The sequence below is a fragment of the Pygocentrus nattereri genome, chromosome 25 (genome assembly GCF_015220715.1).
Source record: "Pygocentrus nattereri isolate fPygNat1 chromosome 25, fPygNat1.pri, whole genome shotgun sequence".
NCBI lineage: Eukaryota > Metazoa > Chordata > Actinopteri > Characiformes > Serrasalmidae > Pygocentrus > Pygocentrus nattereri.
This window is the reverse complement of record NC_051235.1, coordinates 12,712,667-12,728,177: the sequence shown is the minus strand read 5'-3', so window position 1 is coordinate 12,728,177 and position 15,511 is coordinate 12,712,667. Positions and strand designations below refer to the sequence as shown.

Sequence of the window (15,511 nt, the reverse complement as noted above, 5' to 3'; positions counted from 1 at the left end):
TGACAAATGCTAACTTTGTCTTGCTTGTCAACTATTTAGACCACATTTTTGCTGTGGTCTTGCCTGTATAGGTGACATCATGGATCATGGATGAGTCATTCATTTACTGTGTGTATTTGTGTGTGTGTCTTTGTGAATGCCAGAGTAATTCAAATCTAGCATGGTGGATTTTATTCTAGTAACAGAATAATGCATGTGAAAAGTAATGAAAAAATGTTCTTTCATAGATTTGAACAAATTTATATCCACTAATTCACCAATTCACCAATGCCCCACTGCTCCATTCTGCAGAGCTGCTATACAAATCCAAAATGACTGAAATGACTGCATTCTATTTAGACTTTACAGACTTTACAGACTTGACAGACTTACATCTATAATTTATCTCTCACACGAACAAACACACTCAGATTCAGGCATGACAGATTTCTTTGTTGTTTCAACACAGGCAAACAGCTATGCGTTCCCGCAGCAACAGCCTGGAGAATGTTCTGGAAGTTAAGTCATCTCAAGTGCGAGCTCGTTCCTGGCAACGGACATCAGAGCCCTTGTTCACCAGCCGAGGGACTGATCAGCCACGTCAAAAAGAACCCATAGACAAAGACAACGAAGGCAGGATACCGCACAACCACAAGAGCAGCAGCAGTGGGCACAGATGGCACAGAGATAGGACAACAGAATCTGGGAAGGGCAGGGACCTCTCCCGTGATGACCTTCTCTTCCTGCTTAGCATGCTGGAGGGAGAGCTGCAGGTAAGTAAGAACCAAATCATGGAAGAGAACAGAATCAGTACATTAGTTCATTTAAGAATTAAAAAAGAAACTTTATAATAAAGAACAGAACAGGAGCTTTGTTGAATTTATTGACCTCTTAGCAATTGAAAGGGACAGAATGTTAAAATATCAAGGTACAAAATACAGAGGGTCCAGGATCTAACCCAACTAATTAACCCATTGGACAACCTTGAATGCCACAAAAAAACACTTTGGGGCACCATGAGCATGAAAAACAGATGCTCAAATACAAATTCAGATGAAGCTCATTGTTACAATATTTTTACTGCTTTCCTACAATTGTGGCATGCTCCTGCCCCCCGGGCCCCAACGGTGACGGCCACGAGAGCCGGTAGGAAGGCGGGGCCCGAACACCCAACAGCGACAGTGAGGGGAGAGCCGCGAAATTCAGGGGGGGGTGGGGGGTAGCGCAAAGCCTAAGCTCCACCGACTGTCGCAAGTCACGGGAGTGACAGCGGAAGGAGAAGGAGGATGACGACGGTGCCAGCAAGAAGCGAGTCACTACACCTCACATTCAACCCAGGCGGCCGACAACCAGTGGGTGTAAGGAATGGGCGGAGACACTGTCAATCATTTCTTGCATCAGCCAGTCATATAACAGATGGATTGTCAATTAAAACTTGCATTGGCCAATCACAAGTGTGCAATACCTGTTTCTCATTTTATGCATCAGCCAATGGTTTGAAGGACAGTGCAAAAAATATATACACACATACAAAATGTAATTCGTTACTGTACTTAATTAGTTTTTTCATGTATCTTTCCTGAAGTACTTCTATTTTGGGCAATTTTTTACTTTAACTCCACCACATTTCAAAGTCACATATTTTTTACTCCACTACATTGTGTGAAATCTGTCAGTCCTGTTAGTTTGTGTGTGCATGTGTACATGCTTATATGTATGTGCTTAGGTCTCTTTTGCAGGTAAAGCAGGACGGAGTTCATGCAAACACTGACTGACCATCAATGACCAAGCATTATTGAACTGATAGAACATGTTCTTCCTGACTTTGTAGGTAAATACATGGACACAATATAGAAATATGTGCAAATATGCAGTGTCTTTTTCTGAGTTTATACTGTTGCGTTTTGCCTTTTACTATCATTCGCACCTCACGGTTAGCATTAGCCAATTGCTAACAGGGATGGGCTGGCTCACCTGGCCGCTATTGTGGGCTGCTAGTCCACCGGCACTGCTACAGTTCTCCCTGGTCGTGCGGCGTGGGGAGTGTGGAAATAACAGCATGCAACAAGGTAGGCTTCACTTTTAACTGTTAGTTATGACTTAAGAAGAATTACAACACTTAAGGCTGCCTAGCTCCAGCACCCAAACTACCTACTCGGTTCAGTGCTGCGGCCATACGGCGAGTCTCTGAAATAACAACTGCTCAACCCGATTCAGGGAGCGACTATATACAAGCAGGAGTTGTATTCTGATTGGCTACGCTAAATGTCCTTCCCATTCCACTGCTACACTACCCCCCCTTTAGACATGCTGAGTCCCTTCAGCAGAAGAACATTTAACAAAAATAACTACCAGCTTCAATATTGTAACATAGAACTGTACACTTAAAACAGGCTGCTCCTAAGCTATAATGAAAGTTCCTTTGGATTCTGAACTATTACCCTACAATGTCCATAGACTCAAAGTAAACAGACTATTTTAACAACAGTCTTTAACCCAGACTGTCTGGGTAGCACTGGGGCTTGCGTACAACATGCCCTCGATTTAATAATAATAATAATAATAATCTTTATTTGTCTAGCACCTTTCATACATACATGCAACTCAAAGTGCTTTACAGAATAAATAAAAAGAAAACAAAGATAAGCAAAACACATTAAAAGAAATAAAGATAGAAGGAAACAAAATAAAATAATGAAATAAACTGAAAAAGATAAAATGAAAAAGATAGAACAGACAAAAGTTTCTTAACTAAAAGCAGATCTAAACAGGAAGGTTTTAAGATTACTCTTGAAGCTGTACAGGGATGTAATGCCTCTTAGCTCCTCAGGAAGAGAGTTCCAAAGCTTTGGGCCATAGTGGCTAAAAGCACCCTCGCCAATCTTTAACCGGGTTTTAGGAATCACCAGTAGATTACTGTTTGAAGACCTGAGAGACCTGACAGGAACATATCTCACCATCATTTCAGTGAGGTAAAGAGGAGCAAGACCATGAAGACATTTAAAAACCATCACCAGAACCTTAAAATCTATTCTAAAACTGACAGGTAACCAGTGCAGTGAGTGGAGTGCAGGTGTAATATGATCTCTCTTTCTTCTGCGGGTCAAGACTCGCTGTAGGTGAGAAATAGAGCTCTTTGGGAGAGCAGATAAAACAGCGTTGCAATAATCTATCCTTGATGTGATAAATGCATGGACAAGTTTTTCACTGTCAGCAGGAGAGAGCATATCTCGGACCTTACCGATGTTTCTAAGGTGAAAATAAGCTGTCTTGCATGTAGTCATGATGTGTGATTTAAAGCTGAGCTCATTATCAAAAGTGACGCCCAAGTTCTTAACACATTGTTTGGCCTTCAGATTCATTTGATTTAAATAAGTCTGAACATCATTCTTTTGTGAATCACTGCCAATAACAAGAACCTCTGTCTTCTCTTTATTTAATTGCAGAAAATTGTCTGACATCCATGTCTGTATATCACCTATGCACTCAAACAGTGAGCTAATTGATTTTAGGGCTTTAGGTTCTAAAGAAATGTAAAGTTGAGTGTCATCTGCATATTGATGATAACTAATACCATGTTTGTTAATGATATGCGGTAATGGAAGCATATATAGGTTGAACAGTAAAGGCCCAAGAATTGATCCTTGGGGGACGCCACAAGTTATTTTTTGACGTGTGGAGGAAGAGGTACCTAATGCAACATAGTAATCGCGCTCAGTTAGATACGATCTAAACCAGTCTAAGACTAAGCCACTAAGGCCTACCCAGCTCTGTAGTCGATCAATAAGTATTTCATGATCAACAGTGTCAAAAGCAGCGCTTAAATCTAGGAGAAAAAGGACTGAGAGTTTGCCTGCATCTTTATTCAATCTAAGGTCATTTACTACCCTAACTAGTGCTGTTTCAGTGCTATGGAGAGCTCTGAAACCGGACTGAAAAGTGTCATTTATTTGATTTACTTTAACATAATCATTCAACTGGGTTGACACAACTTTTTCAATGATTTTGCTAAGAAAAGGAAGGTTAGATATAGGTCGATAATTATTGAGAAATGTGGGATCAAGATTTCTGTTCTTTAGTAGTGGTTTAACCACTGCAGTTTTAAGAATATTAGGGAATTCTCCCAGTTGCAAAGACTGATTAACAATCATTAGAACTTCATTAGATAATGAGCTCAGAACCTGCTTGAAAAAGCATGTTGGTAAAGGGTCCAGTTCACATGTAGAGGATTTAAGTGATGAAATCACGTCAAATAGTGTTACCATGTCAATTTCCTTGAAATAAGACATATTACAGTTAGGATGACTAACTGATATCAGGGCTGGTAGTCTATTAGTGCTTGTTGCTATATTCTGCCTTAAATTAGTAATCTTGTCCCTAAAAAATATTGCAAACTCATCACATTTTTCAACTGAAACGGATTCAGGGAAGACATGGGAGGTGGGGTTTACTAGCCGATCTATACTTCTGAACAGGGCAGCTGAGTTATTACTGGTTGAGTCGATTAAGGTAGAGTAATATTTTTTCCGTGCTGATTTCACTTCACTGTTGTAAATCTGCAGTGTTGTTTTATAGATATCAAAATGTACTACCAATTTTGACCTTCGCCAACGTCTCTCAGCCTGCCTGCAGTCTTGTCTGAGTTTTATAATAGATGTAGTGTTTCTCCAGGGCATCTTAATTCTTCCAGAAATAGTTTTAGTTACTTTTGGTGCCACAACATCAATACAGCTCCTAACTCTGTGTGTGAATGTTTCAACTAACTCATTCCCATTTTCTGAGAGGGGAGGGAGGGACTGTATCATGTCTGTGAAGGCCACGGCACTGCCAGCACTGAGATAACGCTTGGTTATTGTGCGCTTTTCACAGAGTGTTCTAATAGATAATGACATATTGAAAAATACACCAAAATGATCAGAGATTGCAACATCAGTAATTTCAGTATTATTAACATCTATGCGTTTAGAGATGATCAAATCTAAGGTGTGGCCGTGCCTATGAGTTGGACCTGATACATGTTGTGTGAGACCAAAAGAGTTAAGCATCCTCATGAATTCTGAAGTGACTGGATTTGTGGGTATATCCATGTGAATATTAAAATCCCCAATGATTAAAACATAATCAAAATCAATTAAAATCCTAGAAAGCATTTCTGCAAAATCTTCAAGAAAGTCTGTATGTAGTCTGGGAGGATGGTATATAACAATCAATAGAACTGGATAAGTACTGTTCAGTTCAGTTCACTGCTAGATATTCAAACGTAGATGAATTCCCCTAGTGAGATCTGCTTACAGCAGAATGCTTTATGGTAAAAACAAGCAACACCACCACCTCTCTTATTTACTCTAGAGACGTTAAAATAGTTAAAATTGGAAGGAGAAGCTTCATTTAGTACTATTGCTCTGTTACCATCAAGCCAAGTCTCTGTTAGAAAAAGGAAGTCCAGACAGTAATCTTCAATTAATTTAGCTATGATAAAAGACTTGTTTGTGAGTGAGCAGACATTTAGTAAGGAGACTTTCAGGACTTGATGTGGTTGGTCAACAAAGCTTACATTACTTGTGCATTTCACCAGGATCAGATTTTGTTTGTTACAATGTCTTGTACTACTACGTTTTCTTCTGACTACATTTTTATTCAGAATCTGAGAGCCATGCAACCGGCTATTTACAAGAACTGGAATGTAGCACTGACTAGGAGCATGGACTCCAGAGTGTCAGACCTGCGAATTCACTGAGTGTGCAGGAGAAGTAGGTGAGTTCCTACAAGACTGCAGACTGTAGTGTTGCAGAGATTCTCTGACAGGAGATGGTGAACTCCTGTGACTGACATTACTGCTGGCGGTTGGGTGCAGGTTCCGCATGTGAGTGATGCCATACAGTAGATTATCCACAAGCATTTGAGTCCCAGCCTTGTTAGGGTGAAGCTGATCAGGTTTAAAAAGCTCAGGACGTCTCCAAAAGATGTTGAAATTGTCAATGAAGTTTACCTTCCGATGTGCACAGGTTGTAGCGAGCCAGCTGTTTAGAGACAGCAGTCTGTTAAAGTGACCACTACCCCGACGTGCAGTTGGTATCGGTCCAGAAATGAACACTTCAGACTGTGAAAACTCCAGAATATCGAATAGATGGTTAAAATCTTGTTTCAGTGTCTCCAACTGTTGTTTGTAAACATCGCTAGAGCCAACATGCACTATCAGTAGTTCCATAGCTGGATGATCATGCAGTATACGTGGAATCATGGGTATCACTTCACAGACAGTAACACGAGGAAAGCAAAAGGCCTTAATGCTTTTGCTCCATACATCTCTGACTACCGAGTCCCCAATCAACAGAGTTTTGGGCTGTGGAGGAGCTCCTCGTCTCCTTTCACCGTTAATGCCTCGGCAGCTAACATGGTTAGCATCCTGATGGATAACATGGTTAGCATCCCGTTGGCCAACATGGTTAGCATCCCGTTGGCTAACACGGTTAGCATCCCGATGGCTAGCCCTATTAGCATGCACATTAGTTAGCTGTCCGGCATGGTTTGCAAGCTGGTGATTGGGACGTGTGTGGCCGCACTGATGGCTAACACTCTTAGCAAGCTGCCTAGCATGGCTCGAAGCCAGGTGGTTGGCACATGTGTTGCCATTCTGATAGCTAATACCCTTAGCATTAGCTGCCGGCTAGCACGGTTGGCAGTCTGGTGGTTGATACGCATGTGACCGGAGTTATTTCCATGCTGTTGTTTAGAAGCGAGACTCGAGTTGTTTCTCTGATGAAGATTGTGTTGTGCTTGATGTCCTTGTTGTCCTGGAGAGGGTGGCAGTATATTGAGGTGAGACTGCTCAATTTCTTCTACTCGAGTTGAGGCGAGAGCTTCATATCTGTTATCTAAAAGAATGTTCTGTCCTGAAGATGGCTGCTTGCCACAGCCGTTGTGCTGATTGCTGCCGCGTTCCTTCCCCCGAACAAGAATCCAGCCCTTATCACTGTTGTTGTTCGCTGGATTGGGGGTTGAGGCCAAGATGAGCTTAGGCTTAGCCCCCAGCATATCCCAGTGACAATGCAGAGAGACGTCTCTTTCTTTGCCAGTTGCTGGGACGGTTTTATCAGCTGTTTGCGTAGCAAGAACCGAGTCCAGAAATTCTTCATCCTCCCTTATAGAGTGTAAGGTATGGATTCTTTCCTGAAGTTCTGCGACCCTCTGAGACAATTTGATACACTCGGAGCAAGTAGATGACGTAGCAGCGTGAGCCATAATCCTTAATCAGTTTTAATCAATCCTTCAGTTGCTGAAACTTGATGTGGAATGGAATGTTGGATAGCAGCCAGAACCGAAAACCCGACCTGGTATGACAACTTATCCTGCACTCATCCTGAGGTGAGAGAGTGAACAAGTAGAAGAGTGAGTGAGAAAGAAAGAGTAAAGGAGTGTGAGAAAGTAAAGTAGAAGAGCTCAGACAATAGACTAGACACAGAAGCGAAGCAGGAGAGATAAGGGAGAGGAGAGGAGGAAAGTGCGACCGCCTTCGTTGAGAGCCAGAGAGAAAGTGTAATTCATTACTTAGTAATATTTAGTAATAGAAAGTAATAGAAAAATTTAGTAATAGAAAGAGTAAAGGAGTGTGAGAAAGTAAAGTAGAAGAGCTCAGACAATAGACTAGACACAGAAGCGAAGCAGGAGAGATAAGGGAGAGGAGAGGAGGAAAGTGCGACCGCCTTCGTTGAGAGCCAAAGAGAAAAAAATTTGTAGTCTGGTTGGTGGCAGTGTTCTCTTTAATGTTTGGGGTAGTGCTTGGTCTGGTAATGAGTTTCTTTAGGCAGGGTGCCCAATTTACGGTCATCGCCGGGCTCATGGCAGGGGGGCTTGCTCCGGCTGAAAACCTGGGCCGCTGGTCCAGGTGACATCGATGGTTCTGCGTAAGGCTCAGCACTTCTGTCACTTTTCTCCATCAGTTGATGTTGGAGTCGTTTGACCCATTCTGGCATTATCTCAGAAGTATAGGGCTGAAGTCGGTCATGATGGAGGATTTTGGTGCTCTTACGATCTCAGACTTGATAGAGAACTGTTTTAGAGAGTTATAGATAAAGAGTAGGGGGCCTTTCCAAGGAGCTTGTTGTTTTGCACTTAGGCCTTTCTTCTTTGTACTGTCCTTTGCGCAAACCAGATCCCCTACATGATAGAGTAGCTCTTTCACACTGAGGTCATGTTGTCTTTTCTGTTTTATCTGGGCAGCTTGTAGGTGTCCCCTTGCCAATTCATGTGTTTGTTCCAGCTTTTCTTCCACCTGTCGAGGTGGGTAGCAATAAGAAGTCCTGAGGCTGATATACCTCTCTGCCCAGCATCATTCGGTTTGGAGTAAACCTGTTGCAAGCATGTGGCGAACTCCAGTAAGCTGATGTTAGTAACAGCAGGTACTCATCCCAGTCACGCTGGTTTTTGTCCACGTAACATGTGGAGCAGAGTTCTATTGAATCTTTCAGCCTGCCCATTTGATGATGGGTGATAGGGCATGGTCTTTGTCACCCTAAGCAGATGCACAAATGAGTGAAGAGGTCACTCTCAAAGTTCCTGCCCTGGTCTTTGTGAATTTAGAGGGGTGAGCCAAATTGGGCAACAAACTCGAACACAAGCGTAGTTTCTGCCATCTGATCCAGCATGGCATAGGCCTCCACTCAATGTGTGAACTGAAGTGGAAATACGACAGGGCCCTACAACATCCAGATGCAGCCTGTCCATGGTTGCACCAGTCTGATATCTCTGCAAAGGAGCTTTCCCAATTGGGCCTACTGCTTTGCTTGCTTGACACTGACATTTTTGGATAAAGAGCCAAATATCTTCACCCATACCATTGCAGAAGAAGTTCTGTCGGACCTTGTGTAGTGTATTTCCAATGCCAAGATGGCCAGAAAGAGGTGAACCATGACAAAGATCCATCAACTACTTTATGAGGGACATGGTCACCAATAGGCAAAATTGGGGGAGGGCTCCAGTGCCACTCTCCCATCTGTAATAGAGCACACCCTCATGTTGCTCGATCTGGGGCCAGCATAGCCAATAATTTCTGGTAGCTGGGCTCTCCAGTGCAACTTGCTCTCAGTCAGGAACCTCTCCCATGTCCATCCATTGGTGAAGAAGGCGTAGGCATGGATCTTGCCTCTGCTTATCCTCCAGCTCTTGCTTACTGCACTGAAACATCCAGTTTACCTGAGGTTCCTGGGGCTTTTTGTTATTGAGGTTCCTGGGGCTTGAGGATGAGTCCGCTGCCTTCACTTGGGATGCTGAGTTTTTGGCTATGCGGGTCTCTTTGCACTTTCGTCACAGGCCACAGGCTAATGGGACCACATCATCCACATCAGTTTTAAATCTAGCCCATCCACCACAAGGCAGTGTGGATATGTCTTTTCCTGCTTGGTAGCAATTGTATTGTGAATCAGCTACTTTTCTTGACAATTTGTCCACATTACCATGACTGGACAATCCTCAATCTGGAAGTCGTACTGGCCTAACTCGTCCAACCACCTTGCCAGCTGTCCTTCTGGGTGCTTGAAGTGGAACAGCTAGGACAGACTGCTATGGTTGGTTAGAATGAGAAATCTGCAGCCCAGTATATAGTGCCTGAACTGTCTGAAGCAGTTCACATCTTGTTACGCAGTAGTGTCTTTGGATACTCTGAAGGTGAGAGTGGGCATAGGTTGTAACTTTTTCCTCCCCGTCTTGAAGCTGTGAGAGCACCACCCCTATGCTACAATTTGAAGCATCAGTGTCAAGGATGAAGGTACCTTGGGAGATAGGGCAAACGAGTATGGGAGCTGTTGTCAGATGGATCTTTAACTTGCAGAAAGCTGCCTCATGGGCCTCCCCCCAATGAAACTCAATGCCCTTCTTTTGGAGTTCATGTAGAGGACTACAAATCTTGGAAAATGACTTCACAAAACTGTGGTAATAATTACATAACCCCAGGAAGGCTTGGAGTTCAGAAAGGGTTTTTGGGCGATCCCAATCTGTAATGTCCTGGATCAGCTTGAGATTTGGGCAAATCCCCTTGCCACTGATGATGTGGCCTAGGAACAAAACCTCCTCCTTCAGCAGATGACATTTAGTCAGCTTCAGCTTTAGTCCATACTGACTGATGCGTTCAAAGACCACCTCAAGTTTTTTTAGGTTGTGGTCAATATCTTTTCCAAAGATGATTACATCATTGAGGTAGATAAGGAGGGTCTGTCATTGTAGTCCAATAAGTACAACCTTCATGGCCCTCTAAAAAGTGCTTGGTGCGTTGCACAATCCGAAAGGCATCCATGTGTACTCATATAGACCATACTTGGTGATGAAGGTGGTCTTGCAGCGGTCCTGTTTGTGTACTTCAACCTGCCAATGTCCATGTTGTAGGTCCAGAGTGGAAAAAACAGTAGCACCTTCTAGATTGTCAAGGCATTCTTCAATGTTAGGGAGTGGATAAGCATCTTTTAGAGTGAGGTTGTTACGCTTTCGATAATCAATGCACCATCTGACCCCAATGTCCTTTTTTCAGATAAGAACCACTGGCAATGCCGACTCAGAGGTGGAAGGAACAACAACACCTGAACTCAACATTTCCTGGAGGTGTTCCGCTTCTTCAGCCTGGAACCCCAGTGGTGTGCGACAGGTTGCTTGCCTGACAGGCTGTGCATTGCCAGTGTCAATACGATGGGCCACAGCGCTGAAATGACCTGGGTCTCTGTTGCTGGCAACAAACGCACACTAGTATTTTAAAAAAAAGTAGTAAGAGCTTACCCTCCTGCTCTTTGCTGAGGTCCCCACTAGCAGATGTGAGTAACTCTTGTAGGTGGGTGGGTAGATGTAGAACATTGGTGCATTTGCTGTAGCAGCGTAATCATTGCGTGGGTGAGTGGCTGCCTTGATCCTGTCTCTGGGTGTTTTCTAGGTTATCTTGATCTTGATTTGGCAAGATGTGTGCTAATAGCAGATATGTTGCATAGCTGAATAGGCACTTTTGGTTCCATGTTCACAAGGACACTTCCTGAGGAAATGCCATCCGCAAGGCCAACCGGCTCCAGAACTGCTGTTATTTTGGGGTGTGGGTATTCAACAAAGCCCCAGGTGACACACTCATTCTGCAGTGGAAGGCTCAGTGGTCTGGTTAATACCCAGGATATTACATAGCCTCCCTCGGGTCCACCTTTAACATAGCTCGCCTTCAATAAAAACTTTGGGCCCCTTTTGAATAGTTACATTGGCCTTTATCATGAAGATCAATCCCAGCAGAAGGGGATCCTGAATGGGGGCTATGAACAGAGTCCAGTCCCACTCTTTACTGCCGATCTTTAGTGTCACTTTATAGCCATCAAACAGACCCATTGTCTTGCCAGCCTCTGCATTGCACAGACAGGCTCTCTTACTCTCTGGTTGGCTCCTTAGGTTAAGCTGCTTGTACACCTCACCGGGCACTACTATGGCTTCGGCTCCTGTATCAATAACACACATAATGGATGAGTAGTTTACTTGATGGGAACTTGTAGACTTGGCCCTTCACTAGTGGATTTCCCCACTGCAGTAACAGGTGAGGTAAAAGGTCTGTTTCCTCCTTGGAGGAGGTTAGCATCATGGTCGCTCTGAGTGTCAGCCAAGCACTGGCCTCCAGACCCGGCCATTTCTAGTTTCCCTGCAGCTTGGGGCTAGGAGACCGGGAACACTGCTTTTTAAAGTGGTCGGATTCCCCACATTGGAAACATGCCCTTACTGCTTGCAAAGGGGCTTGAGGATCATGAAGTGCTTACGTGGTTAGACTCCAGCTTATGTGTTAGGAGTTCTTCCACGCTGTTCCCTCCTTGCCTCTAAACCTGGGAGGTCATCTCTAGTTGACACTTTGTGAGCCAATGCATCCACACTAGCATGGAGCTTTTCTACTTTTTCCACCAGCAGCTTTAGCTGGTCCACAGTAGCAAATGTGGGTGGCTGCAGAGCTTGCATGTTAGCTGAGATAGACATTTCCGACTCAGCATATTCATCTGCCCATGAAATATGTCAAACTTTCCCCCTCAATTCTCCATCCCTGCCTAGTGTTGCCCTGAAATTGTGTTAATGTGCCTATACCAGCTTCTGAGCCTCTGTGAGTGTGGGTGGAACTTTGTTCATCACCTCATATGCCACCTCATATATGATTACGCAGGCCCCACAGCAACATGTTGGCTACCAGTTGGTCCTGCAGTTGGAGATCCACCCCTGGGTATGGCACGGTGACCAGACAGCAAACCTACTCAAACTCAGCTGTAGGTTTCTTTTGTTGTCATAGCTCACTTAAACGGCGACGTGCAGTGTTTGATGGGTCTTTGTGGCCATATCTCTGTGCAAGCTGCTCTGTTAGGAGAGTATAATCCTCTCTAACATGTTTAGGCAAGGAGCACACAAACCAAATAGCCTCTCATACAGTCTATCAACTCACTCTTTGCTTACCAATTTTGTCTATGAGCCATTCTTTCAAAAGGGTTGAAGAAGGAAGCCCAGTCATCTTTCCCGTCGAATGAAGCTAGGGCCCTTGAACTGGTGCAACACATGGAGTAACGTGGTGGTACGTAGTCACTATGGTGACTGTTATTATTGTAAACATCCATATCTCCATCATGACTAGCGGACTGAGAGCCAGCACTGTTTGGAGGTATTGTTGCTATGACAGGTCCACACTCCTCCTACTAGTCGAACGCCTATGCGCTGCGGGTTCCAAGGGCTCATCTAGTTTCCACTGTCTTACTGAGGCTGATATGCGAGATCACCTTCAGCTCTGGGGAAAAATCAGGAAGAGCTCGTGAAATGGTGGGGGGTGCTTCCTGGGAATGTTCAGTGAGGATAGGTGACAAGCTTGACACAGTATGTGACTGATCACATCCATCAGACTGTTTTAATGGAGGCTTCTGAACATCTTTGACAACCGTCTCTATTTGAGTTAATGCTGGGGTCAACACTTGTTGCAGCTCTTTAGTTTGATGCTCTAATAAGATTTGTAGCCAGGCTGGTGGTTGTTCTAGTGTGCTAGCATGCTAGAAGCACAAGCCTCTCCCCCTGAGTGGTGAAATACTTCATTTTCCATTTTGTTTACTTTATAAGTTTCTATTTTCTTGGCTTTTGATTTTCAATTTTCTCCTTTTTTACTATTTTTTATTTTTATAGCCGATTTTTTTATTTTGACATCTAGAATGGTGATGGCAACAGGATGTTTTGTAGATGACGCCATTTAATGTACCTACTTATTGAAAAAAGTCATAGAACCCATTAAAAGTGTCCATCAGTTCCTGGTGGTTTTCATTAATCTCTAATGGTTTTCTGGGTTGATATCACAGTGTAAATGTTTCAAATAATTTAATTTGTTGTTCTGGGACTGATTCCATATACAGTTGTTTGTTTCCTAATGGTTTCTAATGGCAACCATCAAGCCAATTCCTGTTAGAAAGCAAAACCATCAGGTTTTATTCCTAACGGTTCTCATCTTCAGCATGGCTTTCATGAGTTTCAACAGCAGTGTGTTTGTTTTTTCTGCAAATAAACTCGACATTGTTTTATCGTCGTGGTCTTATTTTGAAAGTTTCCGTATTAAATTACCTTATAATTAATCTGATAATGTTAGTATACATTCAGTGTGACTCTTGTTGTCCAGCAATACGTGGTTCGCTGTATTTCCCTCATAAAACCAACAAAAACCCTGTGGTGTCAGAGCAGCGTTGACGTCATTAACAGTCTTGCTGTGCATGTCAGGCTGAGACTGCAGGTCTGCAGATTGACCCTTAGATAGGCTAATGCAGAAAATGAGGAACAGCTTGTTCTAATCTGCGGTTGGCCAATGCAAAATGTGATTGAAGGCCAAGAGTAGTTATTTAATTGGTTGATGCAAAAAATTATTGACAGATTCCCACCCCCAGTTCCCTCCCCTTTAGGGCTCCAGTCTGCAGCATTCCCCTGCTCGCTCGCACATGCTACCTGGATCTTCTACCTTCAAATTCATCATGCGATGATGCTGTAATGAAATGACTCTTTGCTAACACCTGTTCTGAAATACTGATTATCCAGTTGTAGTTCAGCAACTGTACATTGCCACTGGCACTTCTGACAAGCTTTGAGAATTTTATGCTTTCAGAATAACATGCTGCAGCGTTGTGTGTGGGGTACTTTTTTAAATCAGATACTAGGGAACATGGAGTTAAGATGGTGGAGTAAAATTCCCCTTTTCTTAAATAGAAAACAGGTGCAAGCTTTCAGTTGAACTGTAAGGCAACTGCATGACTGATGTAACCAAAAATATCACATACATCAAGCAGGTGCTCCCTGCTTCCTCCCAATATATTTGTGCTTACAGAACAAGTGCTGATGCTTCAGAGCAAGAAGGGCCTGGGTTCGATTCCCAGCTGGGTGACCAGGGTCCTTTCTGTGTGCATGTTCTCCACATGTCTGCGTGGGCTTCCTCCTATAGTCCATAGGTCATGTAGTCAGTATATTTCTTTCTATCTGCCCTGCAATGGACTGGTGACCTGCCTGTCCAGGGTGTTTCCTGCCTTCTGTCCAATGACTGCTGGGATAGGCTCAAGCTCCCCCCATGACCCAGAAGAGAAAGCGCTGTAAAAATGTGTACAGGTTTGTGCTTACAAAACATTTTTTGCCATTTTAGGCCAGAGATGAGGTGATAACAGTGTTAAAGGCAGAAAAGATTGACCTGGCTCTACTGGAGGCCCAGTATGGTTTTGTCACTCCTCAGAAAGTGCTTCAGGCTCTGCAGAGAGACACCATACAAGGCAAGGACCGCAGCTGGCAGGAAGACATCTATGAGAAGCCCATGGCAGAGGTCAGAATACTAACAAAATGCATAGAAGACATAAAATAACAACATAAACAAAAATGTTGCTGGTGTACTGTTCAGTATTAATATATAATTTCCTTTAAATTATGCTAATTAATAACTCAGCTTCCATTGAATATGCAGTTTAGTTTTTAGCAAGACTATTTCTTTAAACATGAATTACTTATGTGTCATTTTTGTAGGATTTCCTCTTGATGGCATTTATTAAGAAATGTAAAAAAAGTAACATTTTGTAAACTGAACATTCCATAACAAAATCTGCATAAAAAAGGCAAAAAGAGCATAATACTTTTAACACACAAGGTAGTTCACAACCAAAATCTTCTAACTGTTGTTTGTTATGCATATGTTTGTTAGTTGGAGAAGTTGGTGGAGAAGCAGAGAGAAACGTACAGACGTATGCTGGAGCAGCTGCTTCTGGTAGAGCAGGCACACAAACAGGCACTCTGCAGACTGGAAGATGAGAAGCACAATCACAGCGAATTCATGAAGAAGAGCGATGAGTTCACCAATCTGCTGGAACAGGAGAGGGAGAGGTCAGTGGGAGCAGAAAAGTAGACAAAATATAGAGGTGGAACTGCATAGAAATAGCACTGCACCATTTAGTAGACTCCTTCTTATCCAAAGTTTCTTCTGTTATTATCCTGCTTTGCTTGTTTGATGCCTCTACTCTTCTGGAAAGGATTTACAGTAGATACTGGA

At 43.2% G+C, this 15,511-nt stretch overlaps 1 protein-coding gene across 2 annotated transcripts in view; it reads left to right on the top strand.

The window, feature by feature from the left end:
* filip1l (filamin A interacting protein 1-like) overlaps positions 1-15,511 on the top strand; it is a 131,599-nt gene that overhangs the window by 71,971 nt on the left and 44,117 nt on the right. Inside the window, exons 3-5 of one of the 2 annotated variants that reach the window (XM_017709621.2) lie at positions 449-752; positions 14,621-14,794; positions 15,167-15,345. In XM_017709621.2, coding sequence (XP_017565110.2) covers positions 459-752; positions 14,621-14,794; positions 15,167-15,345 — 647 coding nt within the window. In that variant the 5' untranslated portion in view covers positions 449-458. Of the gene's footprint in view, positions 1-448; positions 753-3,043; positions 6,799-14,620; positions 14,795-15,166; positions 15,346-15,511 lie in introns of those variants that run through there. The other variant, XM_037534312.1, reaches the window with a different exon arrangement.